The following is a 25,620-nucleotide window of genomic DNA, read 5'->3' as shown; positions in this document are numbered from 1 at the left end:
TTTTAATTCCTAAAATGACATTTTCTAAAATACTTCTTCCTTGTTGAAAACAATACTTGAAACACTTTGACACTGTTTTCCAGCTCAGAAGAAACTTAATTAAGGCAGCAGAACTGGGAGAGGCACACTGATATACAATATTCAAAGGATGTTATTAAGGTTCCAAAGTGGAGAAACGATGAGGCAGACAGCCTCCCCTTCATCTGTGTGTTATTGATGTAGTCTTTAATTACAGACCACTTCAAGGGAACACCTGCCTCATGTAGTGAGCCAGATAGATGGTGCACACTTAATGAACATCTCTTCAATACTTATTTTTCACATCCTTTTTCAGTGTATGGTGTGATACATATTTACTGCACAATATTCATACCTTGCTCTGAAGAAAAGCATTGATTTCTTCAGGGTTATTTACAGGGCTCATCATCATGTATATTGGTGCTTCCCAAACATTCATGGATTTATCTTCACAACACATTTCTGCTTAGACCAGCTTAAGGAATACCGTTGCCATACGTAGCCTCCTTTTACTACCTGCTGACTCCCAGTAACGGCCACCCCATTCTCCATGCTAATACAGATACTTGTACAGCCATATGATAGGGAAATCTGTGTTACTGCAGAGCTCTAAAAACCAGCACAAATGAAGGGGTGGCTGTCAGTAGAAATGAGAGAAGACGACTGCTTCATCCATCAGCAAAAGAAATGCTTATGAAATTACATTCTGAAGTAAGACAATATTACTATTTCCTTTATAGGGGTTATCAGAGACAGTGGTTTAAGAATGGTAGTTTTGGGTGTGACAGCTACAGTATTTCAAGGAATTCGGCTCCCAATAAGTTCAGCAACAGTTTTAAGTGCCCAGAACATCCCTAAATCATGGAAATCCTGGAAATGCACAGCAAAAGGCTGTGCAAAAACTCCACCACCACCACAAAAAACCCAAAAAGGCACAACAATAAAGGCACAGCAAAAATCAACTCCCAGAGCACTAAAGCAGATTAATTATACCTGAGCCATCTCCAACAGATATTGGCCTAACCTGCTTCTAAAAACCTCCAATGAAAGAGATTTCACAGCCTTCAGAAATAACCTGTGCCCCTGTTCAGCTTTATAGCTGAACGCTTTTCCTGATCTCTCACATTAACTTACTACATCCTCCCTCTCCTTTCATTATTCAGCCACATTAGTCTAGCCTAAAAGCCAACTCGTTCAAACACTCTCACTGGCTGTATTTTCTGAAGTGGATTCTTTTTTTTTGTGTAAATATTTTTCTCCCTATTCCTTCCAATTCATCTGCAGAACCCTTGCACTGGCCCGAATACTCCACCTGAGTCCTCATTAGCGCTGAGGAGAGCAATTCTCTCCTGAATCTTATAGACAACACTCTTAATTCCAGCAAGTGTTACTAGTATGTATTAGCAGTGATAGCATGACAGCATTGACTCCTGCTGCATTTGTGAGCCTCTAGCCTAGCACTTGCTAGGCCCTCATCTGCAAAGCCACTGCCCAGCTGTCTGGTCAGTGCTCTCCATCTCTGCTTTTAATTTTTTTCCATCTGTCAATAAAGCACCTTGCACTTCCCTACACTGAATTTTATTTTATCATTTAAAATAAATTTGAATTCTAATCCTGCTGTCTAAAGTGCTTGCATTCCCTCCCACTGCAGTCATCTGGGGATTTTAAGTGTACACATGATGCCATCATCTAAACCTGTAACGAACATGCTGAAGGGTAACAGAGTCAGGACAGATGCCTGCAAAATCCTGCATTATGGTGAGCTACCGAGAGCTATTGTTTGGAAATAATTTTCAACTCCCTATGCCCCCTTCCTGCAAAAGCAGTAACACCTAAACTGTATTTCTCTAGTTCACTTACAGGAGCAAAACCAGTATGGACAGCTTTATCAAAGTCAAGCTCTGTCACACCTCCTGCCTCTTCTCCATCCTCTGACAGGTGCTGTCAGTTCAAGATAATTGTTCTTGACAAACCCTTTTAGGTTTTTGCCATCATGCTATCTTCTAGACACTTAGAAAATAACAGGTTAATGCATTTCTCCAGTTTCTGCTTTGTATTTCCCAGAACTCCCCTTGCCCCTTTCCAGAGGGATGAACTTCGCCTTCTTCCACCCCTCTGGGACCTGATGTGCCCTCTGTGCTGATTCCTGTGGTCTCTGACGGGCACATTCAACTGCCACCATCATGCCCCCAAGCTCTCCCTCCCTGCAGTCTTCTGTCTCTTTCCACATGTGCCTTCCAACTCCTGGCAGGAATGAGGCATTATATTACCTTTATTCATCTTTAGAGCTGGCTCATCCCAGGCACTGACTTTGAAAGGGGTCTGTGCGATCATGTAATTAAAGAAAATGTAAGAGACAGTTGAATGAAGGATGTATAAGCAGTATAACTGCTGACATGCTAATTTGCATGCATGCCTTTGTTAGCTTAATCTTTAAATGCATTTACTTGTGTAGTAGTAATGTATGTGGTAGTGTGCATGTAGTAGTGTAGTGTACGTAGTTTCCTTTTTTTTTTTTTTTAAAAGCAAAAGAATCAGAAAGTCTCCCACTTGGTATCACAACTTATTTCTAAAAAGGCCATCAGCAGCGCTGAAACTCTTAGATCCACAGAGACAGCTGCAGAGCAATCCACCAGTATTGCATGAAAAGATCCAAACTTTACCAGTACACAAAGGAGCAAGGGATAAATACGCTCAACTTCGTATCACATCTATGCTCTACATGGCAATAGCCATGTTGAAATGTCAGTGCAACCTCTACTTCTGAGAGATTTGAGCCAACGCTACTGCCCTATGAGTGACCTGGGACTCCCCTCTTCCCCTTTGCCTTCCTTCTACGTGTCAGAAAATGTTAAAGGAGATAATATGAGTTGGGGGTGGAGGGGCAACAAAAAATCCTGATGGCATATCATTCATCACAAGAGCTATTAATGAAGAATCTATTATCTTAACTGTATTACTAGTGCCTGGTTTGTATCCCAAAGCAAAAGTAGGTCGTATACTGGTTTTATACACATTTCTGGTATTTCTAGTAACATGATAATATTAAATAGAATGCATTACAACTGTAAAGAGACCTTACAAGCACTAATAATTAATAGAAAATTTAGAAGATGTAAAATGCTAATGATTATTCATGCACAAAATGAATTAGAGAGTTGTGACACTGGGAAGCTGGGGTGGTGGGGATGACAGAGAAGCACAGCAGCTGCATGAAAAGCACTTTGTCCCAACAAGGTGGCTTCTCTGTTCTTTGGGACACACGGAATTTTGTAATTTTTCTTTCTTTCTTGTAGATTTCATCTTCTTGAATTCTAAAACAGCAAAATAGCACATTCGGGGGAGCCTATCTGGCCTGTTGCTGATATATGATATTTTAGAGTAATAATATAGTAAATATTTTTAGAGATAATACAAGATGAAATATCTTTCAGGTTATTAATTAAGACCCTGCATCTTCAGAACAGACATATATGTGTTTCATGTGGTGCTCTGTACAGTTGGCAAAGCAGGCAACCTGGGAAGCAGATTTTGTTTCACAAAGAAGGCAGGCTTCGATATTTAGAGTCAGGCTGACTACAAGCTCTTTCAAAATCACTATCGCCACAGGCCGGAGGTAAAGGCCAAACACACCAGACTGCTGAACATACTGGGAATTATGATGATCATCTGGATTTTAGAAATCAGTTTCAACTGTCTGCTCCGAATGAAAGCAGAACAGGGATTTGCATCTGGATGCCATTGGTGACTATCAGCCTTAATGCCTAACCATGAGAATTAAGCCAAAGTCTGATGTGTGTTTAAATCAGCTTTATGGGAGGGAGTGGTGATAATCCGTATACTAGATCACTGAAATAAAATGATTTGCAAACAATGGAACAAAGAATGCATGCTCCCTTACAGCTTACTCCCCCAAACATGGCTGACATTGGAGTGGGAGAGGGGAAGATTTTTAAAACCAGGTCATTTAAGTGATAAGGTTTACAGTGTGACTCCACACAGAACTGCACCTGCCCAAGTAGAGCCAAGATCTTAGGCCAGCTTTGTTGCTGAGGGAAGCATACCGACCATTACTCCAGATTTGGGATGTTCAGCAGATGCAGAAGGCCCAAGTCATGCCATACTTTATGTAACTATGGGATACTGGCTATACCGCTTGCTTCTTCATCATCAAGTGTCAAGAAAACTCTAACTGAGAACTTAACTGAAAACAGTAAGCATCCACAAAAAATGGCAATGCTGGTAGTTCATATTTTCCTGAAAAAATCCCAACCAGGTTCAAGGTAATAATTGTGATCAAAGAAAGCTACTAGAAACAAGCTTCTCGATTAATCAAAATGCTTAGGGACTTAGCCTCTGCTTTGAGACCTTGGCTAAAGGGCTAATGGGATAAATACCACCCATCTGCTTTCCAAGTGCTAGTCAGAAGCATGATCACCATGGGGGTGGGGGTTGATACTGATAGGTAAGACAAAGGAATTTGGTAACACTGATTAATTAAGGGAAATATTAAAGGAAAAACATGCTCTATTACAGCGAAGACATTTCTGCCTTTGCAGTTGATCTCACACCCTATGCAAAGCACAAGCAACAGGACCTGAGAAATACTGAATTGTTAGAGTCATCCTTCGCTCTATGATCAAGAGCCAGTGTTCAAGGTATTTGCACACCAACTCTTTGGTCACTGCTGTAAGATCTAAAGCATGGAACCAGCAACAGGACCTCTTCACTGAGCAGTGGGCTTGTCTTTGTTACAGGAGGAAGCGTTAGGAAAAAACGGAAAATGAAACAGAGGATATGCTGGTGCCACGTGCAGCACACGCATCTCATGCATTTCTCAGAAATACAGAATAGAACTATGAATGCAGGGAAGACAGTAAGAATAAACAAAGGCAGGAAAAGGGTTTGTGAAAGCAACTCACGCAACTGGAGCCTCAGCCTGGAAAAGAGGGAACTGAAGTGAAATACGATAAAACCACAGGAAATCGTGAGAGACATGAAGGATGGCAGAAGGACTACTCTCACTGTTTCTCATAATAGAAGAGCCAGAAGGCATCAAAGGAAAGATCAGGGAGACTCAGAATAAGGAATGAATGAACGAACAAATTAACCACACACTTCTTTACCACATAACTATCTGTTCACCTGGGGAGACATGAGGTGTTATGAATGTCAAAAGCTCACACAAGTTAAAATAAATAAAAAAAACCCAGATAAATTAATGAAGAAAAACCCTTCAAAGACTTTTAAATGAAAGCTCAAACCTCTGTTTTAGAAAGTTTTCAGCTCTCAGATTGCTGAATGCTAAAAAAAAGTACTAGGAAAATGTAACTGCATGACTCCTCATTTTTATATCCCTTTCTAGGCATATACTACCTATGGATGTTTAACTGCACCGAGTCAAACAATTTTTAGTTTATGTTCATACCCTGGTTGCAAGTCACTCGCCCGATTTCCATTCTAAACTGCAATGTGGAAAAAAAACCATTGTAAAGCAGATCATACAATGATGAAGATTTTCCTTTTTTAGTTTCACCTAGAAAAACAGTAATACTTCTATAGAGGGTTTATTAAGCTGTATGTAAAGGGCAGGTATACAGGAGGGACTCTAAAGATTTCTTAAGATTCAGATGAAAAGTAAAAAAGTGGAAAAAAAAGTTTTAGCTGCCAAGAACTATGCTTGGGCCATTTGCACCAAAAAAACCCCACATATATTTGAAATATTGTAAAATGGATTCACACAGATCTTAGGATATGGTTACCTCATACATTACAAAATGACCAAAAAAGTGAGTACATACCAATATCTCTAATAAATGAGACCCTAATTCTGCAGCTCAAACAATATATTGTAGAGTTACCCTTGCCCATTTGTTTCATCACAAAAAATCAACTCCCTAAAACACTTGAGAAGTAGTTCTGTAATCCTGCTACCAAGCTGAAAACTGAAGCGCTGGTTTACAGTGTACAATTTATTCATTTATGCTCTCATTCTGAGGAACTTCAAGACCGACACTTTTAAACACAATCAACATATAAAGCCTGACATTTAAGTTGCATTTATGTGACAGTTCTCCTACCTCAACTCCTGTTACTTTCATCATATCTTTTTTTACACGTACAACTGCAGAACAAAACTTTGACTTTGTACATCTTGAAAAAGCTGATAAAAAATAGCCTGAAATATCTTTCCACAAGCAGCCCCAAGGCAGGCTTGTTTTCTTCAGATGATGTTGGTCTCCAGAAGCCATGTATGAATAAAATTGGGTTAATAAAGATCTAAGAGCAATTTTTTGCTCCATTTTACTTGTACATTTCCTTGAGCTTACGAAGTTATTCCAAAAGGATTTCAAATTGTACTTTTTTTTTTTTAAACTAGGACTCAAATAAGAATGATATCTTCATTCATCATTATCCCTTCTTTTTGGTTGAAACCATGAATGTTGTAAAATACTCTGACTACAAAGTACTTGAACCTTTAAAACACTAATGCAGAAGGAAAAGAAGAGCTGACAAATGACTTTTTGTCTTCAAAATAAGACCAGAGAAGCAGCAGATCCCTATACCTCATATCTCCGAACTTCTTGCTGATAGCAGTTCCTACATTGCTGATAGCTGCTGTTGCTTTTTGTCCTGCATGGCTCAGGGTCTCATGTGTTTTCTTGTAACTGAAAACAAAAAATAGAAGAGAAATAGTGATAAATATTAAAAAAAGAGAGGCTAGAATCCCCTAAAATTAATTCCCTTTTTGCTTATTTCCACACCTTAAAGTCCCATCCACTGAAAGGTTAAGAAACATAGTAACTGTAGCACAACACAAATTACAAAGATGCCCGCTTCTGCACAGCTTCCTAAGTGCAGTTTAATCCTAATGTGAGCAAAACGCTCTCCAGAGCAATCCTTTACTGTGTCTTTCCCCATTGCAGATAACATCCCCTGAGTGGGTGAGCACAAGCTGTTTAAAAGTAGAATGCAGTGATTTGTTGAATACCTGTTTGATACATTTTCTGTAAATTTACATCAAATAAGCATTCTCGCAGCAGACATTGACTTGGTAGCAAAATCTGCTGTCTAAAGCACAGAAAAAAATCAGGACATATAAACTCTGCTCTGCCGTTCATATACATATTAGGTACCTTTAAAAGACACACTTCAAAATGATTTATTGATATTTCAAATTAGACAAAATTGATCGAATCTGTTTCCATATGCTACAATTTTACTTTTTAAAAATTTCTTTAATGGAAGAAGGTTTTGGGAGAGACAAAGAAAGATGAAAAAATCTAGACAGTGAATGCATATTCTTAATAGCACTGAATCCTTTTAGAAGTCGCTCATTTCATGTATAGCATACACATTCAAACACAGAATCATCTTAATTTACTGATCTGGAATATATGCTCCGACCCACATAGACCCTTCAGTCCAGTTAAGTTGAGTAATCAATAAGCTTTTCTGCACAGATGCTTTTTTGCTGAGTAAACTAAGTCTGAGCATGTCAGAAGCTTCCTTCCGAGTAAACTATCTGATACTTCCAGTGATGCAGACAAGATCAGAATTAGAAGTACTGACCTAGTAACAAAAGCAGAGCACATTATAATCAGTCTTGTATCCTGTGGTGCGCGTTGGCAGACAAGAACTGAAGAAATAATCATGAAAAATTCAGAAATACAATTCCACTGGTTCTACTTCTCCTTTGAACAAAAACTCTAAGATTGCAAATGTGTACCAAAATACACTGGAAATTAATAAAAAAATCCCACTGCCTAATTCCTGAAACAGAGTATTTTCTTCTTACTTTTAGGTATATGAAAGCAATATAACTTTGTGGAGGCAGGAGGGGAAATAAGAGAAGATTAACATTTGCAATACAGCACATCACATTTTATGTCGGCTCCTTTTAGACCTAGCAGCACCTATTGTTGAAAGTCCTCCATCGAGGACTGTGTTTTACAAACCACAGGTTAGAAGGCAGATGCCAAGTAATGCTCTATTCTTTCAGACAACAGTCTATCAACAATTTATTTGTGTTGGGAAAAATTCTTTGATTTTATGTTCCTAAGCCATAAAATATCCTACAGACTACTGTCCTAACAAGTTCTAAAACTGCCAAGTGAAATGGCTTGTTCTATGAAGGCGCTTGTCTCTGTTTTCACTGACTAGCAAGGCAGTCTACAGGGACTGTCAACTTAGACCAGGGTACCAAATCTCTAGAAAACTAGAGTTGGATAAGCTGAATCAATCACGTGCACAATGTTGAACGACAACAAGGGCTAAAACATTGTAACCGTGACAGAAGGAGCACAAATTATAATTAGAAAGGTAGGAGCACTGGTTATGCCTGGTTTATTTCTTCTGGCAGAATACAAAGACGACTGAAAAGATTGTTTTCACTGGGTCTGCTTTCTTCTCAGCCCTGCTGTCTGTCCCTGGACAGAGCAAGATTGCAATGCTCTTATTTCACTAAGGCCTTACTCTCTAGCTTAACCAGTTTAATAGCTCTGTCATTCTCTTGCTGTCAGTGGACATACTCTCATATAAACTAGAGTGAGATGAGACTCTAAAATTGCCATTCATGATGCTTCAGTCAAACTATGAACACACAGCTTTTTGGTAAGTGTTGCCTATGAAAAGAAAAAAAATCTAATATTTTAATGCCTGTGGGTTTATATATATCTATATCTCTATATATAGATTATATATGGGCATTTCTTAAAATGCCTACATTATTGCATACAAGTATTTAGATATTTTCCTAACAGAGAAGTTTCCTAAACCATTCAGCACAAGTGGAATTTTGCTGACAACAAAACAAAGTCCAAAACTTGACTTCCAGGTCTAAAAGGTCCTTGGTAGCAGAACATAATTATGTATAAATATTTTACTAGTATTTACCTAGTAAAATACTTCGCAGATATCCTTCCGAACTAATTTTTTTAAAAAGACACCTTGGAGTTCATTTTATTCGCAGGCGTATTTAGCTTTATGAAAAAACATCTCCATGTCTTACCTTTCTGCTGCAGGTTCTTCACACTGCATAAAACTGTTAAGAGAATAGTCCTAAATGCCCCATACAGCAGACAGACTCAACTTTAATTAAGAAACCTTAGAGTCCCCTACATATTTCTGAACATTATGTTGGTCAGAACACACTTGCTGGGAATTGGCTGAAACGCACTGATTTTGGCATTCCAACTAATGTTGTGTTTTCTCTGTAAATCCCATAAACCCAACATCCCCCCTAGTATTTCCACTAGCAAGGAAGACACGAACACTGCATTTATGTTCCTAATGCTTTTGACATTACATAACAGTGTAAATCCAACTAAGACTGTTACACAACTGGTCTTTTTTCAGCATCAACTTCAGCAAAAATGACCTTTGACATGAACCTCCCCCCTCCCCCCCCACTGGCAATGCTGAACAAGAGTTTTAAGGAACAAAAAAATAACAAGGTAAAAATGGAGTGCAACATGCAATACCTGTCAGCAGAGACAAGAAACAGTAATTAGCATCTCAGTAGAGCTCACTGATAGTTAGCTTAAAAAGCAAGCCCCCCCATCCCTGTCTCTCCAGCATTATGCATATCACTATGCCTTCTTCAAAAATAAATTATCTTTCCACAGAGCACATTGCCTTACTGCAGTTAGTTATGCTTTGTATTGATATACAGCACAGTATTTTGTCTCAGATATTTTTATCATCATAGTTATGTCATATTTACAGCATTCATTTGATACCTTGCCAAACACTCTGGTAACAATGATCTCCAACATATTCTCTCCCACTTCTGGGAATCTTCTCAGTTGTATGTAGCCTTAATAATCTGAGCCAGCAATTTTCATATCCTCATGTAACACACACCAGTTTGCAGTTTTGTTTTAATGCACTGAACAGCTTACATAATTTCCAGAAACCTTTAAGAGCAGAAATAAAGTTGAATATTCCAGGTAAGACCTACTAACATTTATTCATTGGAAAAAGTGCTGTACGTATGGCTTAAGCTCTCCTAACACCACCAACTGCTCCAACACGCTACAATATCTACAATATCTACAATAGCTGTACACTCTCATCCTTTGAGCAGCCATTGCTGGCGATCGTTGGGCAAGTCCTGACCACCCAGCTCATCAAGGCAGGCGACAGCATCTCAACAGGCAGTCAGTCATCGGCTGAAATAAGGTCAGTGACCCTGAACCTTAAGGCAGAAACGATCCAGCAGAGACAAACTCTGAGAATTTAGGACAACAGAGATTCAAGAAATACCACTTTCCATCCAACCCACGGCATTCATTTTTACACAAATACATCATTAGGCTCTATGCCTTTCTTACACTAATACAAAGTCACCATAAGCTCCCTGAGTTTAACAGCATTATGCCAGATGCCCAGTAGCATTAGTAAAAGTAGAAACAGGCTACTTGATTTATACAGTTAGAGTAGAAATGCCTTCTCTGTTTTTGTGGCATCTAAACATACTCCATAGCACAGAAGAATTGCTGGTAGTGGCTAACAAGGATCATATTCCATGCTTTTCACTTAGTACTTAACAGTAAATATTTATAATTTATTTCATAGACAACGAAGATTAAACAAACATGGTATGTGAATTGCTGAAAAGTTGTAAATAAAACTCACCTGTGTCATTTTGAACATTACCTTTTTACATGACATTCACCTAAGAATTTCATCCATCATCTTCCGATTATAATTTGGTTTTTAAAATAGGGTATTTCTTTAACAAAAGCAATTGTTTATAAAACTGATTATTAGAGGTTATTATAAAATATGCTGATATTGCAGTTATATTCTGATAATATGCCCAACATTTAAAAGAAGCTTTAAAGATAACTCACATCTCCAGTACTGTAACATACTAATTAGGCAAAGTAGATTTGCAGCATATTTTGACTGCTTTTTCACCTGACAGTTTCATATACTGCATTTAGGTTGTACTATCATATGACAACCAGGTCTCACTAGCTGATTTTTACAGCCAGTGAAAGCAAATGAAAGAAGATACTGTTTCATAAAACACAACGTGCGAAGGAAATAGTGCTTCATATGAAGTATAGCCAGGCAGCAGACATATAGAGAGGTCAGAGAACTAGATGTTTAAATGACCAACATCATCTGCAGGATAAGACAGGATAATCATACTGCATGCTATCTGATCTCATCTCAACTCAGTACAGAATTGCCCTTCACATGGCAGAGTTAAATCTAATCTGCCTTCATAGGTGCAGTACATGGACTGCTGACAGAAGTAGGCTACAAATACAGTATTCATATTTTGCATGGCAAGCTGTGCATTCGACCTACTACAGTAAATTATAAAGAATTTAAATTCAGCTTCTGTAAAATTGGTACATCTGCTAATTAGTACATCTTCATTCGGCATTGTGCCGCTCCATCAATGCTTGCTGGCAAAATTAATCCATTTGAAAAACCCTCTTCTGTGATAAAGCTTACATAAGATGCAACAAAATGCAAACAATTAACAACAAAACCATACAGTAGAGCACAGCCTGGTAGCACAAGCCATGCCCTATAGAGCTTGCTTCTTTTTACTTTTCAAACGATTAGTCAGCTTAATGACGTTTCTGGAATCAATGTAAAGCATCTGGGTCTCTGAGAAACTCTCAGCTAGTAAACTATTTTTCTGTTGATTTTCTGTGAAAAACGGGGCTCAGCATTAACTAAATTATGCTAATGCTCAAATGAAATAAATGCATATATGAATGGCAGATAACGTGTACATAAAACATTCTCAAAGAACATTCATATTGCCATTTTCCCCACAAATGCACTCTAAGGTGTTGTGGGCTTGTTTTTTTTTAGCGTTCACCTGAAATTCATTCCAACTTCAAAACCAAACAACAACAGATGTACTTTTTTAGACATTCTTCCCTTTGCCAGGTATGTCAAGAATTAATTGAAACTGTGCTGGCACTTGGATGGGTACATATGCCTAAATCAGTCAAAGGAAGTATGCCCCAGGTAGTTCCTCTCCCACAGCTGAGGAAGGGCAGAGCTGAGGGAACCAAACCTCTGCAGGTGGCAGGGGACCTGCCTGCAGCCAGAAAACGGTGCACAGCACACGGACGACGACTGCTTAGTAGGCTGGAGAGAGTCACGGGTCAGGAAAGGTGCCAGACAAAGGTGACAAATATTCTGTGCTGTCCTGCAGTGTAATCTTCAAAACCTTGGGAAAAATTGGGGATACAATTGTGTGAAAGGCACTATTTGTACAATGCAGCATAGAATAGGGGAAAAACCAGCAGTTGTGGTACAGTTGATCTCCAGGTAGAAAAGCCACAATACGTTGGCTTAAGCACAGATGAGCTTAAGACATTCCAGGCTGAAACTTGACAGTTCATCACACCTTAAACTATGCCAATAACACTGTCTGTGGGCTCTGTACTGTACACTAGATCAACAAAACTACGCAGATTAAACATATCCCACCCTCCCTTTTCCTTTCTTCCCCTTCCTCTCCTTTCTTCCCCTTGCTTTCTCCTCTTCCTCTCTTTCCTTCGTCTTTCTTCCTCTCCCTTTCTTCTTTCCTTTTCCCTTCTCTCTCTTTTCCTTTCCTCCCTTCATTTCCTTTCCTTTTCCTTCTTTCTCTTTCCTTTTGCTTCGTTTCTGTTCTTCTTTTTCCTTCCATTTCTCCCTTTCCTTTCCTTTTCCTTTTCCCCTGTCCCCTTTCCACTGACCCTTTCCTGGATATTTTTAATCCTAGTCATTTCAGAGATTCCAATTTACATTCAGGCCTCCCCTCCTTACAGTTAGATATACATACATACAGATACCTGTAATATATGTGTGTATGTTTTCTCGTGCACAATCATAACTACAGTGGGCTCTTCCCTGAGAAACTAACACTATATTCACTGATCTGGAACAGATCACCTGACATTGCTGGGGAATTTCTATTAGCTGAAGCTTCTAGGTTAAACAAGTGGACATACAGCTTTTAGAAAATGAGAATAGGCTAAGCTAACTTCTCAAAGTCCTTTCTCCAACCTTATTTTCCATTACCGCACCCTTCCAAGTTCAAGGCCAGAGATATATGTGGAACAGTGGCAAAAAAATTGTCTTTGAAGAAGGCATGAACATTGCCTGATCTGACCCAAAGGACACAAAGTCAGTCACAAGGGGAGAGGCTCCCTTTACTTCCATATAGCACAGGCTCACACGCAAGTACTGTGCTTACTAAAGCTAACATGCCTATTCCTTCACTTACACAACTGCTACATTTACTTGCAAATTTACAGAAGAAAATGTCAAAAGGTGATTACACATTGCAATGAACAGAAACACCCACATTTCTTTTACTACCACTCATAACAAGTATGTGTGTGGGAACATGGTATATACTGAACTCCTAAAAGTCACAGTAGGGCTGCGGTTGTCCGCAAATTATATCTGACTTCCTGAGAAAATTCTGTACCTCTGGAACACATTACTATATATTTAAAGTTATACCAATGAAGACTGCAGGTAGCATAGATTGTAAGTCCAAAACACATGCAGTGCAACTATTACTTTCTATTTTCTCATTACCTGATAGAAATTTGAATTACAAAACATGCAGTTCCTACTATTTGTGGAAACCCATACAATTGCCCTCAGGTTCGCTATCCGCAGAACTAAGCTTGCTCACATAGCTTTCAACAGGTAGTCAGCGAAGAGAGCCTTATTCTGTCTCTGGAGGGAAAGGCCAAGTCCATGTTGAATACTCTTGTCCCAAAGCTCAGCTAAGTATTACATGTAAGAGGAGAGCAATATTGAAACCTTCCTAAAAGGGCTTCAAAAGACAGCCACCACCCCAGGCACTGTCTAGGAGACATGCTGTTCGGAGCTAGCACTTACAGTTCTCTTGATTCTGGCCTCTAATTCATGAGATTTTCCCTTTCTAAAACAAGTGACAATTTTTGTCTGTGAGGGCAAAAGATGAAAAGTCATTTTGAAAACATAGCTTTGTGAGATTCCTGTCCTAGATGGCAGTCTTGCATGGGTCCACTTTCCATCACATCAAAGCCTTCCCAATGCCCTGGTTGGAATCACTAAGTGTATGGGCTTTGAGACATTTCACTACTACAGCCCTCAAGGAGAGAATGGGTTTTCTTTAAGTTTTTGGCTATTCTAATAATTTATTGGCCATGGTAGAACTGCTGCTTACAGTGGTCTGAACGTCTGGAGTATTGTTTTGGGGGGGGGTTAGCAGCAAAACCAACCATTTTCATCTCCCTAGAAGCTATCTCTGTAGTTATATTACTATTGCATCCATGGGTTGAAAGGTGATCCATTTAAAACAGAGGAGGCTTATGCCTTCTAACAGTTGCTAACATTTCAAGAAAGAATAACAAAAGAGCTTCTGGGAACTATTTGGCTGGAGTGAGGCTATTGGTGGGTAATTTTATAGATACAACTGCTCTTTAGAAACTCAGTAGTATCGAAGTATCTCCGGAGAGACAACACTATAACGTCCTACTGTTTTTTTCCACAGAAATACAGAAAAGCTGAGGGACAGACAAAGCTGAGCATGGTTACAACATATATGCTTAGCAAAGGCCAAGGTATCTTGTGGATCTATGTCCCTAGTGCTTCATGTGAGGGACTGGCGGGGAGAATAAAGTAACCCTTGTAACCTTCTCCATATATGCAATTCTGTAACTGTATTGAGGAATTCTATTACTTGGGACCTTGACCTGACTTGGGTCAGGAAGAAAATGGGGCAACAGGAGTCTCATGAAATTCAACAAAGGGAAATGCAGAGTCCTGCAGTTTGGGATTAATAACCCCATGCATCAGTAGAGGCTGGGAACCAACCAGCTGGAAAGCAGCCTTGCAGAAAAAGACCTGGGGTCCTGGTGGACAAGTTGAACATGAGTCAGTAATGTGCCCTCACAGCAAAGGTGGCTAACATTATCCTGGGCTGCATTAGGAAGAGTGATTGCAAGTCGAGGGAGATGATCCTTCCCCTCTATTCAGCCCTGGACTGCTGGGTTCTGTTCTGCGTTCCCCAGTACAAGGCAGACCTGGACATACTGGAGCAAGTCCAGTGAAGGGCCATAAAGATGTCTAAGGGATTGGAGCATCTCTCATATGACTAAAGGCTGAGAAAGCTGGGACTGGTCAGCCTAGAGAAGAGATGGCTTGTGGGAGGATCTCATCAATGTGTATAAATAACCTGATGAAAGGAGTAGAGAAGATAAAGGCAAACGCTTCTCAGTGGTATCTAGTGAAGGTGCAAGAAGCAATGGGCACAAATTGAATGCAAGAAATATTTAAACAAAAGAATAACGTTTTTCACAGGAAGGGTAATTGAACACTGGAACAGGTTGCCCAAAGAGGCTGTAGAGTCTCCATCCTTGGAGATATTCAAAACCTGACTGGACATAGTCCTGAGCACCCTGCTCTGAAAGGGGGAGTTGGACTAGACAGTCTCCTGACATCACTACCAACCTCAACTATTCTGTGATTCTGTATAAAACTAGGTCAACCTTTATAGAAGCTATCTTCTTACCTTAATGCACTATGCAGTGAAAATCTAAGGTATGGAAGGCTAGAGAGAGCTGTGGGAACTTTATTGAAGCACCACCAATCAAAAAGCTTTAACTAAGTAAACATACTGCATTCAGGTTATATAAAACCTTTCCTTTGTAGCAAAATGTTAATTAGAAAAGCTCAATTATGGTCTTTGTAAATATCCCTCTAAAGGTATTTTTAATGATTTCTTAAGCTAAAATAAATAACCTCGAAATCCGCCAACATTACCCTGCTTCTAGCATCTAAATAAGAATGAATTATCTATGTTTAAAATATAAATTAAAAAATGCATTGCTAGAAGCTATCTGCATATCCACCCACCTCTATTCATTGGAAACCTGATCTTTAAAAAGGTGTGGGGGGGAAGTCATTCCAGTTGAATGCCTTACCACTATGAAAGCAAATTAAACTTGAGGCAATCATTTGCTCTCTAGTTACTGATATCCTCTATAGTAGAACCCCCTGCCTTCCCTACCACATAGATTATAATAAAAATCAGTGCACTGAAGAATAGCAGAGGAAATGAACAAGGAACTTGAAAAAAGCATTATGATTCTGGTTATCATAATAGGTGAATGACTTCCAGGTGTATTTCATACAAGGTTGAAAAATGCAAACAACAGTACAAGTTTTCTTCAGAAAAAAACAAAGCTGATAAAAAAAAAGCTGATTTGATACAAAAAAAGCTGCACATTACTGTTGCAAATGTAATGTCTTACTACAAGTAGTTAGAATTGCTTTTGCACATCTTAAAGCATGAATTAATGACGAGGAAACAGACTTTGTACAGAACTGTATGTTGAGCCCAACATAATCTTCAATCTATGGAGGACATCAGCCCATTGACCTCCAGCTCTAGCTTTCCTCAGTAGGAAAACTATGACTTTTTTTTTTCTTTTTAATCATAACAATCCTTTAATGACAATTTATGATATGTACATGTCAGCATGCCCAGACTAACTCCTAAGCTATCCGTGGCCAGCCATTTAAAATGTAAAAGCTGAAAGACAGTCAGAATCTCAAGTTTAAATTTAGTCATTCCAGGTGGCATCCATCCTGTGCGTTAGGTCATAAGTCTTAACTGCTTGTTCAGACACACTTTACAGAACTGTTTCTGAGAGAAGTCCACCCCTCTGCCTCTAAGTCTACTTTAATCCTAAGAATGCATCCCTGAATGGAGAGCTTAAAAAGATTATTAACAATAAGAGGACAAATATTTGGTGCTTAATTGTTCTCTGTGGCTTTGAAAAGTTCCCCGTTAAAGAAAAGTGGGTTTAATTTCCAGAAAAGCACAGCAGCTACAAAACCCAGTAAGACTGAATGAAAGCAAAATTTGCCTCCTTAGAAGCAGGTCTTTTTAAAATTTAAAATGGCTAATAGGACGAGAGGAAATGGCCTCAAGTTGCACCAAGGAAGGTTTAGATTGGACATTAGGAAAAATTTCTTTACTGAAAAACTGGTCAAGCCTTGGAACAGGCTGCCCAGGGAAGTGGTAGAGTCACCATCCCTGGAAGTATTTAAAAGACGTGTAGATGAGGCGCTTAGCGACATGGTTCAGTGGGCCTGGTGGTGTTGGGTTGACGGTTGGACTCGATGATCTTAGAGGTCTTTTCCAATCTTAATGATTCTATGATTCTATGATTCTAATTGTGGATTTAGAAGCCTAAAGTACAGGCACGTAAATATTTTGAACTTTTATTGTTTAAACAGGCTTTTCATCCTTACTAAATCAGAGAATCTTAGTGAGTAATGCTAAATCCCATTGCTATTTTGGTGCAGCAAAAATGAATTACCTCTATTACTTAACATATCCATTCTGAAGAATGCCAGATTACGATGATTTGTACTGGCATCAGTGTACTGGCATGAGTGTCAGCCAGAATTACATAGCAGTTGGACCATGGACATCAGGATTTTCAAGGGCACAAATGGACTCCTGCTGCTCAGTTCCATGTAACTACTTGTGGACACTCATCACCTAATGGGTTGTTGTTTTTGAAACTCATCTTAAATAACAAGTAGCAGCTACCATACTGATAAAGTCTCCTAAGACTCTCTATCCTTGTGGAAAATGGCAACATTGTGAAGGGAAAATGAAAAGCTGTCTTGGAATTTGCTACCAAATTTCAAGTAAAAATGAAAGGTTTTGTTTCAAAATCTTGCTAGTGTCTCCCAGTAACTCTAGTTTGGGTGTCTTGTGCCCCTCCTCTCTTCTAACGCTCAGTGTCACTAGACTATCCTCTCCTAGCACATGCCAGACATCCTCACCAAGTCGGCATGGGCAACCCTGTTAATGACATGTCATGAGAAATAGGATCTAGCTGAGAAACAGTCCAAAAGTTAGGGATAGGAGACATACAAACTACATTTCCTATTAAGGGGTTTATGCCTTATTTGACTTCTCATTAAAATACAAAGAATTATTATTTTGATGTAAAAATGTACATTTTTACATATTTTTTCCAAGTCTCTGTCAGGGCCTTGACTGCACAAAGAGGCACTGCAAATTCTTTCCCCCTACTCCCATGGGTTTGGCCATCTGGGCTCAAGGCCAGCTCTAACATGGCACAACTGTGTAACCTTGGGTAAGACTGTGGTGACAGTGCTGTGTGAGAAATAGTTGGGAGAAGCCTTGTAGGCTCCTCCCGCCTTCGCTTGGGAGCTATGCTAAAACTTAGAATGCGTTTAAGCCCTTGGTCCTTGCCTGCGATACATTACTGATGCCTGTATCTGGCCAGGTATCTCACTGATCTTGCCCCACAGATTTGACTTCCTGGCTTGACCTCGGACCTGGCTCATCACTACAGACTCACCTGGAGATCTGAACTCTTCACTTGACCCTGTTTACTGTCACTGGACCTGCTCTGCTCTCTTTGTTCAGGTACTGTGGGATTGCTCCTTCACGGGTGATGACACTGCCCTGCCTGCCTTGCTGTCAATTCCCAGCTCAGCTCTGTTGTGGAGCAGCTCACTCTTACTTCTCCCTAAAAGTGTCAAATTCAGTTGTCAATTGAAAAAAAAAAATCAAATAACTTTTCAGACAGCACTTGATGAAAGGTGGGTGGTTCTTTCTACCAATGTTGCTATTAATTCAGCCTAAAAAATGTTAGAGCAATATGGTATGTTCATATGTGTAAGTATAAAGATCAGTATGAAGCTGAGCCCCTCAGTAATTATCACAGCCTTCCCAGAGCTTTGGAGTTCATAGTTTTATTCGCCATCTCTCTCCGTGACGCTCCATCAGAGATACAGAGCAAAAAGTGTTTGAAGCTTACAAGTAACACTACTTATCCTGGGTTTGAACATTTTTTTGTGGCAGATTCAGGAGAGGTCTTATCACTATGTCCATATGTGTATTTTTAACTCCTTCCTTATGTGAGACAAAAGGCTTGCACCGTAGGTCTTGGCAGGCAAGCTGCAGCTCAGATAACCTCCTTCCCCTACTTTCTCATCCAAGAACTGGTCCATTTTTAAAAGGCACCCTCCTGAAAGGCAGCAACTGACTTAGACTACAGAATTCCACGGTATAATTGGTCTGGTTCAGAAAAAAAAAATCAAGTTAAGCCATTTCAACAACAGCAGCGGAGTAACATTTCTTCACATTTCTGCATTACTTTTCACCCTGGGAACAGAAGCTGCTTACACATTACGCAAGGCGAGTTTCACTGAACACTTGTGAACTAGTTACCCATTCTGCACAGTGGTAAACCAAGGCTGTGAGAGGCTTCAGGGACTTGCCTAAGAACACGCTGCTGGAAAATAACAAAAAAGTCGATGGACGTAGGACTTATGATAACCTCAAAGATGGTATAGTTACTCCAACAATTTTTTTTTTGTTTCTTTTGGACAACTAAAAGCAGGAATTAAACAGAGTCACACATCAATCAAACCTGCCAGTATTCTTTATAATTCAAATTATGGTACTATTTTTTTAAATAGCTGCTAATGTTTTGGTAATTACTATTATTTTTATTATTATATTATTATTATTATCGTTATTATTATTATTTTACATTGTCTCTTTTGGAAGTTGAAAAATATAATACATTGAGATTAAAAAAGGTCCTTTCTCTCCTCAGTAAGGACTCTGTAGGAATGTGTCGTGGGACAGGAAGATAACCTTCTCAGTGCCACGATAGTTACAGTTGCTGTGATTTTGGAAGATGCAGTAGCAAAGCATGTTGCTGCTGTGGAAGGGTTTTTTCCAGGTCTTCTTGCTCTGAGAAGCTTGACATGTTTGTCCCTGCCATCTACTCCTCCTGGCAGGTATTTCAATTGCTAAATTTCACACCAGGGCTCATCAAGACAGTACCCCCAACACGCTACACAACATGTAAGAATGAATTTGTGCAAGGTCTGTACTCACGCAGAAGTGGTCTGCATATCATGCCAGCTTTTGCTGAAGTTCTGCTTCAGCTCATTCATCAGACTTATGCCAAGCTTTTGTTTAATTTCAACCAGGTGCTTTTCTTTGGCTGCTAGCACTTGCCGCAAAGTTGAAATTTCATCCTCTAGCTGAGAGACATAAAGAGGAAGGAGAAAGGAGAAAGATGTTAGCCGTTCCCACAGAGCGATAAACACATATGATGTTAAGACATTAAATGAATCTCACATCAACTTGCATTTTTTGTAGGTGACTAAAGAGACAGAGAGATTCAAGTGCTTATGGAGATCACAAAGACGTGCCCAGAACAGAGCTGACACTACATTAAATGGATGTCTCGAACTATGCCATCTATGTGCACCATCACACACATGCATCTGGTAAGAGAGAGAATTCTGCAGAAGGAAGTGACTATTGAGCAACTTGACCAATATCTGCCTTAGAGCATTAGGAGTCTCAAACATCAGCTTTCTATTCACTAGTAAAATGGGAATGGGTAGAGCAAGAGAAGACTGGATAATTCAGGCAGATCTCTCTCTTTGAATCCACAGGCTTTAACTTCATATTTGCAGCTTTTTAGTCTTACACTCACGAAAAAAATAGATGCAAATTCTTAGGAGCAGGTTAAAAAAAAAATCGCATGATAACATATGACTTGACAGAATCATAAAAAGTTACGTCCTTGTCACATGAGTTTTATCTATATATTTTACGTCCTACATATTTCGAAATAGTAAAATAAAAATATATAGCAGATGGACTGTTAACATGAGTGAACAGGTCCTACCCAAAGCATAGAATCCTTCAGAAGACACAGCAGATTAGTCTTTTCAGCGCTCCTAGTCATTAACCAAACCGTGCGAAGTTGTACAGACACCATTCAGCCCAAACAGAGGGATACAATTCTCCCTGCAGTGGATGTTATTTCGAACATTTAAACCAAGCCAGTGTTTTAGCAAGGCAACGACGAGAACACTTGACTGAGGCGAGGGACTGCTGAATGAGCCTGCCACTGGCTCAGGATCCTCCCCCTTGGGCAGCACTCCTGCGAGCTGGGTTTGCGTTCTTCATACAGAAGCCTCCTAAACCAATTATACAGAGGCACTCAGGGGTACTGAAGCTAACAAGGGCAAGTGACACCAGAGCAGCTGCCTTTCACTTCAGGTTTAGAAGTTCCCTTACCAACTGTGTTCTTTCCTCCATATGTTAATAGGGTAACATATGGTAATGTATCTGATTACCATATGTTAAGTTCCCTGGAACCACAGTCTCCCTGTGATTTAACTCCATAGGCTGCAGGGAACGAGGCAAGCACCAGCAGAATGAGTTGCTGACCTCCAGGGCTATATTTAGGATGTCAATACCAGCATTATTTTTATTTTACACACTCATGCATTCTACTTCCCTGTAAAACTGGCTGCAAGCTCATTGTTCTTGAAAAGTCTCACCCTTGAATCCCCCAGCTATCAGTTTCTCTTTTGTCACTACCTGCTATCGAAATTATTCAAGCAGCTCAGGAATTAAGCAGCAAGACTATGAACACAAGGCAAAATCATGACCTCAGTGAAGCAGATATCAGTATTCACCAATGTCTGTGATGCCAACACTTTGCTGGTAGAATACATAACAATCCAAAATTGCTTTATTCCTTCCCATGTCCTTTACGCTCCATTATATTCCTAACCTGCAAATGATATGCTGTCAAGAGGCAGCATGAGTTTCTCTTCTGAGAGGATAACTGGTTAAATGCTTACAGAAAGAAGAAATCACAAATGTCAGCATTCCTCAGGCGGCAGTTCAGAGCTCCCTTTAGTTGTTTCCCATCCACAGCCAACCCCTTAGTGCACAAGTCTGCCTGAGTACCATTGCTAAAGAACTTAACTTAAAGCAATACCAGTATGCTTACATGTACTTAAACATTAATGCTTTCCATATGGACTAGCACTAGGCTGATCATTAGGTACCTGGATATGTAAACATTCAGGGGCTTCTATTAAAATTACTTTCCATCTGTTCCATTGAATAGACACCTAAAGCTGTAAAGCCCTAAGCCAGCATTAAGCATGTGCTCAATGGTGTAAGTATGAACAACATTTTGGACTGTATTAAAAATAAGAAATTATTTTTCTTTAGAGATCAGAGTCTGGTTTTGATTTGACAAAATCCTCCTCAAGTTCCATCATTTTAAAATAATGGAAGATACAAAGCCTCCCTTAAGTACTCAGATATCAGTGATTGAAGACTGTGAAGCAGGCAGAAAGGATTAGGGACTTACAGTGGGATCTTGAAAAGCATTTAAGGAGGTTACATACCTAACTCCCATGGAAGTCAGGCATCACCTGCCTAGGCATTTTTGAAAAGTCCACTGTTATAAATGCAGACTCCGTTATGAAACTAGGGTTTAAGCAATAGAAATACAACCTTCTCATCCTCACGTTTCCCTTCTTTCTAAGCGCAACAGAGTCAGTAGAGATGCCTCACATAGGGACAAAGTTCCCTTCTCCCTTTTTGTGGGCTTAGGAATCAGAGTTAGTAGCTGTTTTTTCCTTCCTCTATTATTGTGTGGAACATGTGCAAAAGCAAGGAGAGAAGCTGACCACCTAAGACATTATGATTCCCATGATTAGCTGACATGAGTAACATGTAAATCACACAAAGGTGAGACCCCAGGAAAAAAACCACAACTACAGATAGATCTCTCTGAAATCTGGGACTGACTAATAATATGGAAAAAGGACAGTGAAGTCCAGGTAAGTCCAGCACACAAATACAAAAAAGTATTTTCCCTTGTTTTGCCTTTTTTGATTATTTTAGGGCAAATTGTATGTTTTAGAGGGTTGAACATCCTTTTAAGATGGTGGCATGCCTGAAAAAAACACCCCAGTAATTCTCTAACATATAACCTTTCCCATTTTTTCCAGTAGACACTCACAAAACAGCTCATAAAAAACAAACCAGAAAGTACTTATTCAGTAAAATGGAACATTTTGAGTAAACTACTATTAACAAAAAATTACATCAGTTGATATTATCTATATTCTGAGATATACACAGTACTACATAAAATGTGCAGGTGTGAAAGATTCAGCTATTGGTTGGAATAATACTGATGAATGGGTTGAATGGTAAGCTGAACAGTAAGTTGAGTAGTTATTATGCTTGTTTTAAGGATCAAGGCAGTAAGTGATTAAAATATTAAGGGGCCCCAACAGAAAACAGAAGCCAGCATAGTTAAATGTGTACTTCTAATTTAGATTAAGCATCCTTTTTCCCTACCACTACACCACCCAAACGTGTAGTGCCCTGGCCTGGCTGTTTGCACAGCCCTCCTCACCAGGGGGAGCTGAACCAGGCAAAAGCCATCACAGAAAAAACAAGGGCTATTTTTAAGCCAGATCCAGCGCGGAGAGGTGTGCAAGTACCTGTGTGGGCACAGCACAGAGGGCAGGAACAAGTGGCTGGAGATGGAGAAGAGAGGAAGGCAGTGATCAATTAAAAATAGCACACGCTGTACACCCATCGAGGTCGTGGTCGGTGATATGTACCATAGGCATACATCACTACTGAAAGGGAGACATGGCCGTTTAGGAGTGAGAACTATCTGAGGGATAGGCTTTGTCAGGTATTGTTTAAAGAAATAAAAAGCGAGTTACGCAACCAACACCAGCAGTGTGATAATGTGCTGACAAAAACTTTAGAAGGAGCCGGCAACTACAGCAAAATCAGCGAAGAAACGGAGTCCACGGTCCCCTGACAGGGAGGTCCTGGAGCCAGTGCTGTCCCAAGGAACTCGCACTGGCCCCTGTGAGCTGGTAGACCCGTCTTTGCTTGCACCACCACAATTCCCCCCTGTACAGGTGCGTCACACTAGCTCACAGCACAGCATCTCCTAGCCGTGCTGCCAAAACCAGCCAGAAGGCACCCAGGTGAAAATAGTAGGGGTAGAAAGTTCAAAAGGACACTGCCACAAAACCTCTCACATTGTGCAACCATGGCTCGGAAATACCCTGGATCCTCAGGGCAGGCTCACACACTTCACCACCACAGGTACCACCGTGGAGGGCAGACCGCAGCGTGCATCTGCCTGCCTGTGCTAGAGCTGAACATCAACTCTCTGCATAGCTATGTCCTGTAAGAAAAGCTGGAAAACATGTAACAGACAAAAAATGCAATAAGGAAGGACCAGCTCTATCACTGGTGGGAAGAGCATCTATGAGGAGGTACTCGATAACAGAAAGAAGTTCATTTTGTGAGGTAGAAAATAATCTTTTCCTTCATTTCATTGTCTTTCAAAAAAAAACCCCACAAGACTGCATCTTCTCTATACCGTTCTTTCACGTACTCCTTTTTATGTCAGAAGACACAAAGAAAGTTACAGCAAACATACAGAAAAACTGTCTCTCAATGAAGCCAGTCCATGCGACCCTTAAATTTTGATTAGCTATTGTATTTAGTAAACTAGTGATTGTTATTGAATTGTTACCTCTTTTCAAAATTGCTGAGCATTATAACATGTATACTAAAATGCATAAAATATTTGTAAGGAAATGTGAGCAACTTACTATGGTAGCCTCTTCAAGAAAGTATTTGTAACTGTGAACATAATAACATAGCACAAAAAATAACAGGCACTTCACCTCTGCACCAAATCATATAGCTCAAATTTTACACCTCCAGGCTGAGTACCTGTTGATTTATAAATTTTTCCTTGGGTGAATAGCACCCGGAGACATCAGGGACACTCATAAATAAAATTAGCCATAAGTTTGCAGAAAAAGGTACTCGCATCTTTCCTCAAACTGGGAATAAACATGCAGTAACACACATAGCTGAACTTAGAAACTGTGCATCAGCTAGAAATCTTGTAGGTCAAACCAGATAGCTGCTTTTGTGAAGGTATGGGAGGGGGAAGACAGCAAGGGGTAAATGACTACTTTGATGAGCGCAATGGAAGGACAACTGACAGCAGTGAGCGAGATAGCTCAAAACCTCAGCCCCCATCATGACTCAGGAGTCATTGTACCATGCTCCTCACACTGAGGGAGGAAGAGGGGGGGAAAAAAAAAAATCTGTTCTGCTAACAAGCCTCTGGCCTTATGTAAAGCTTTTGGGCTACAATTTTCTGCTATTATTCTGAAATGTCAGACTGACCTCTGTTAATTCAAATGACTGTTAGAAGTTCCTGTAAGGGTTACTCATTTTACTTGCATTGTAGAAATTCCAAGGCTCGATTAGAGTCAGAACCCTGCTGTGTTAGCCAGACTACAAATACAAGAACAGAGTTAGTCCCCGCTCTGAAAAGCTTCCAGTACAAAGAGACTACTAGTAGGGGAATAGGAAAAGAGTATACAAGAAACCTGTCAGAAAAACAGTAGTGCTAGTTCCCCTCCTAATGTCGGGGAGGGAAGGAGGAAGAGGAAGAAGACAGAGAATATATACAGCAGATACACAACAGAAAGATGGAGCATATTTTTTTCTGTTTAAATACATGCACAACAGGTGCTCACAACAGCTCCCCATTACATCAGCTACGAAGTGATTACAGCATTAAGGAAGATTTGAACATTTCAGAACAATAAGAAGAAAGTTGTTTGTTCCTACAGGCTCAAACAGGCACAACAGGTATTACCTAACACATAAGGACATGGAAGAAAACAAAACTA

General features: G+C 39.8%; 1 protein-coding gene across 5 annotated transcripts in view; it reads right to left on the bottom strand.

The window, feature by feature from the left end:
* The window catches only part of TPD52L1 (TPD52 like 1), a 65,952-nt gene that overhangs the window by 16,983 nt on the left and 23,349 nt on the right, over positions 1-25,620 (bottom strand). For all 5 annotated transcript variants that reach the window (XM_075145767.1, XM_075145772.1, XM_075145769.1 and 2 more), the window contains exons 3-4: positions 19,940-20,088; positions 6,585-6,686 (exon numbers count right to left, since the gene is read on the bottom strand). In XM_075145767.1, coding sequence (XP_075001868.1) covers positions 6,585-6,686; positions 19,940-20,088 — 251 coding nt within the window. The remainder of the gene's footprint in view (positions 1-6,584; positions 6,687-19,939; positions 20,089-25,620) is intronic.

This window comes from Calonectris borealis, chromosome 3, assembly GCF_964195595.1.
Source record: "Calonectris borealis chromosome 3, bCalBor7.hap1.2, whole genome shotgun sequence".
Taxonomy (NCBI): Eukaryota; Metazoa; Chordata; class Aves; order Procellariiformes; family Procellariidae; genus Calonectris; species Calonectris borealis.
The sequence above is the reverse complement of the archived record's forward strand: the minus strand, read 5'-3'. Positions and strand labels throughout refer to the sequence as shown.